The sequence below is a fragment of the Seriola lalandi genome, unplaced genomic scaffold (assembly GCF_002814215.2).
Source record: "Seriola lalandi dorsalis isolate HSWRI2012SDOR001 ecotype SW California unplaced genomic scaffold, Sedor1 jcf7180002053799, whole genome shotgun sequence".
NCBI classification, from domain to species: domain Eukaryota; kingdom Metazoa; phylum Chordata; class Actinopteri; order Carangiformes; family Carangidae; genus Seriola; species Seriola lalandi.
In genome coordinates, this window is record NW_019524352.1 from 2830 (window position 1) to 4822 (window position 1993).

The window sequence follows — 1993 nt, forward strand, 5'->3', positions numbered from 1 at the left end:
GCACTATTAGTCTTCGGTATCCACAGTGAAAGCGAAGAGTAAAATATTCAGGGGACTACACTTAAATAAAAAAGAGGCCAAACAAACCATCAGAAAAAATAAATATTGTGATTTTTCTCTCTCCTTCTCTCACCCTCTCTCATTAGCGCTGATGTGTGTCAGCTAGCGTAGCGGTTCGATAGCCACTAGCCTACGGTACAAGTGCAGTCTGAAGGAGCTCATCCATTTAAAACTTATCACACACACACACACACATACAGAAAATACATTACAAAGGTCATTAAGAATATATTAGAGGTGTCGATGTCGTTATAAATTCACAACATATTAGAGAAGTCATTAAGAAATGTGGGTCAACACACACACACACACACACACACACACACACAGGGAGGTTATTAATTTCATTCCTCAATGAGACCGACAATCCAGAATGACTAGAGCGAGGTGTGTGTGAGTGTGATGGATGGACTCGTGTGTGTGTGTGTGTGTGTGTGTGTGTGTGTCCGCTCACTCTGGGTGTGGGGAGGGAGGTGGGATGTTTGTGGCCTTAACACTCCTTTACTATGACCCCGTTTCACATTGGTACTTAGTGTGACTGTGTGATGATGTTCACTTTGCGTACACTCACCAACACGTCCACCGTAAAGCTGTACTCAGGTGTAGCGGTGCGCAACACGCTCACAATGACAATGCTAACGTGGCAATGCTATCATGCTAACGTTTGCTAATTAGCAATAAACTGAGTACAAAATCTTCGGCTACATCCACACTGATAAAATGAGACTTTTCAAGATCCTTATTTTTTTAGTTTGAAAACTTCAGAGTTGCATTTTAGTCTCAGGGACGATCAGAAACGGAGACTTTTGAAAACGATGACGCGCAGACGCCCACGTTCACTTTCTGATTGGGTCTTATCAATGTAGATCTGAGCCGGAGGAGAGGAGGAACACTGAGGAATGAGGAAAGAATACTTTTATATCTGAGATGGCCGCTCAGTTCAGACAGTCGGTGGGAAGGAGCAGCTCAGACCAACAAGTATCTAAACCAGGAGAGGTTCCCTGTGACATCTGCACTGAGACTAAAATGAAAGCTTGGAAGTCCTGCCTGGTTTGCCTGGTCTCCTACTGTGAGACTCACCTGAAGCCTCATCTGACAGCGTCGCGCCTGCAAAGACATCAGCTAATTGACCCCGTGGAGAACATGGAGGGCAGGATGTGTACGATACATGATAAACCTCTGGAGCTCTTCTGCAAGACTGACCAGACCTGCGTGTGCATGCTATGCCCTGTTTTAGACCACAAGCTGCATGAAGTCATTCCGATGAAGAAAGAGTTTGAGACAAAGAAGGCAGAGCTGCGGAAGACAGAGGCTGAAACCGACCGAATGATCCAGGAGAGACGACTAAAGGTTCAGGAGGTCGAACACTCGGTAAAGCTCAGCAGGGAAGCCGCAGACAGAGAGACGGCAGACGGTGTTCAGGTCTTCGCCGCTCTGACTCAGTCTGTGGAACGGGCCAAGGCCGAGTTCATCGGGACGATCAAAGAGAAGAAGAGAGCGAAGGAGGAACAGGCCAAAGGTGTCATCCGAGAGCTGGAGCAGGAGATCTCCGAGCTGACGAGGAGGCGCGCTGAGGTAGATCGGCTCTCGCGCTCTGAAGACCACCTCCACTTCCTCCGCACCTTCTCGACCCTGAACGCTGCTCCGCCCACCAACGACCGGACAGAGATCAGCATCGATCCACACTCATACGAGGGGACTGTGAGCACAGCTGTGGATCAACTGGAAGAGACGCTTGGCAAAGAGATTAAGAAGTTGCGCCACAAGGTCGAGCTAAAGAGGGTCCGGCAGTTCGCAGTGGACGTGGCGTTGGATCCTGATACGGCACATCCTGCTCTCGTCCTGTCTGATGACGGCAAACAAGCACATCATGGTGACGAGAAGAAGAATCTCCCAGACAACCCAGAGAGATTTAATCCCAGTTGTTGTGTCT

The 1993-nt window shown here is 48.5% G+C and overlaps 1 protein-coding gene across 1 annotated transcript in view; it reads left to right on the forward strand.

Annotated features, from left to right (window-relative positions):
- Positions 1-975: 975 nt before the first annotated feature.
- Positions 976-1993, forward strand: part of LOC111651824 (tripartite motif-containing protein 16-like) — a 4425-nt gene continuing 3407 nt past the window's right edge. The window contains exon 1 of the mRNA XM_023401878.2: positions 976-1989. Coding sequence (XP_023257646.2) covers positions 988-1989 — 1002 coding nt within the window. The 5' untranslated portion in view covers positions 976-987. The remainder of the gene's footprint in view (positions 1990-1993) is intronic.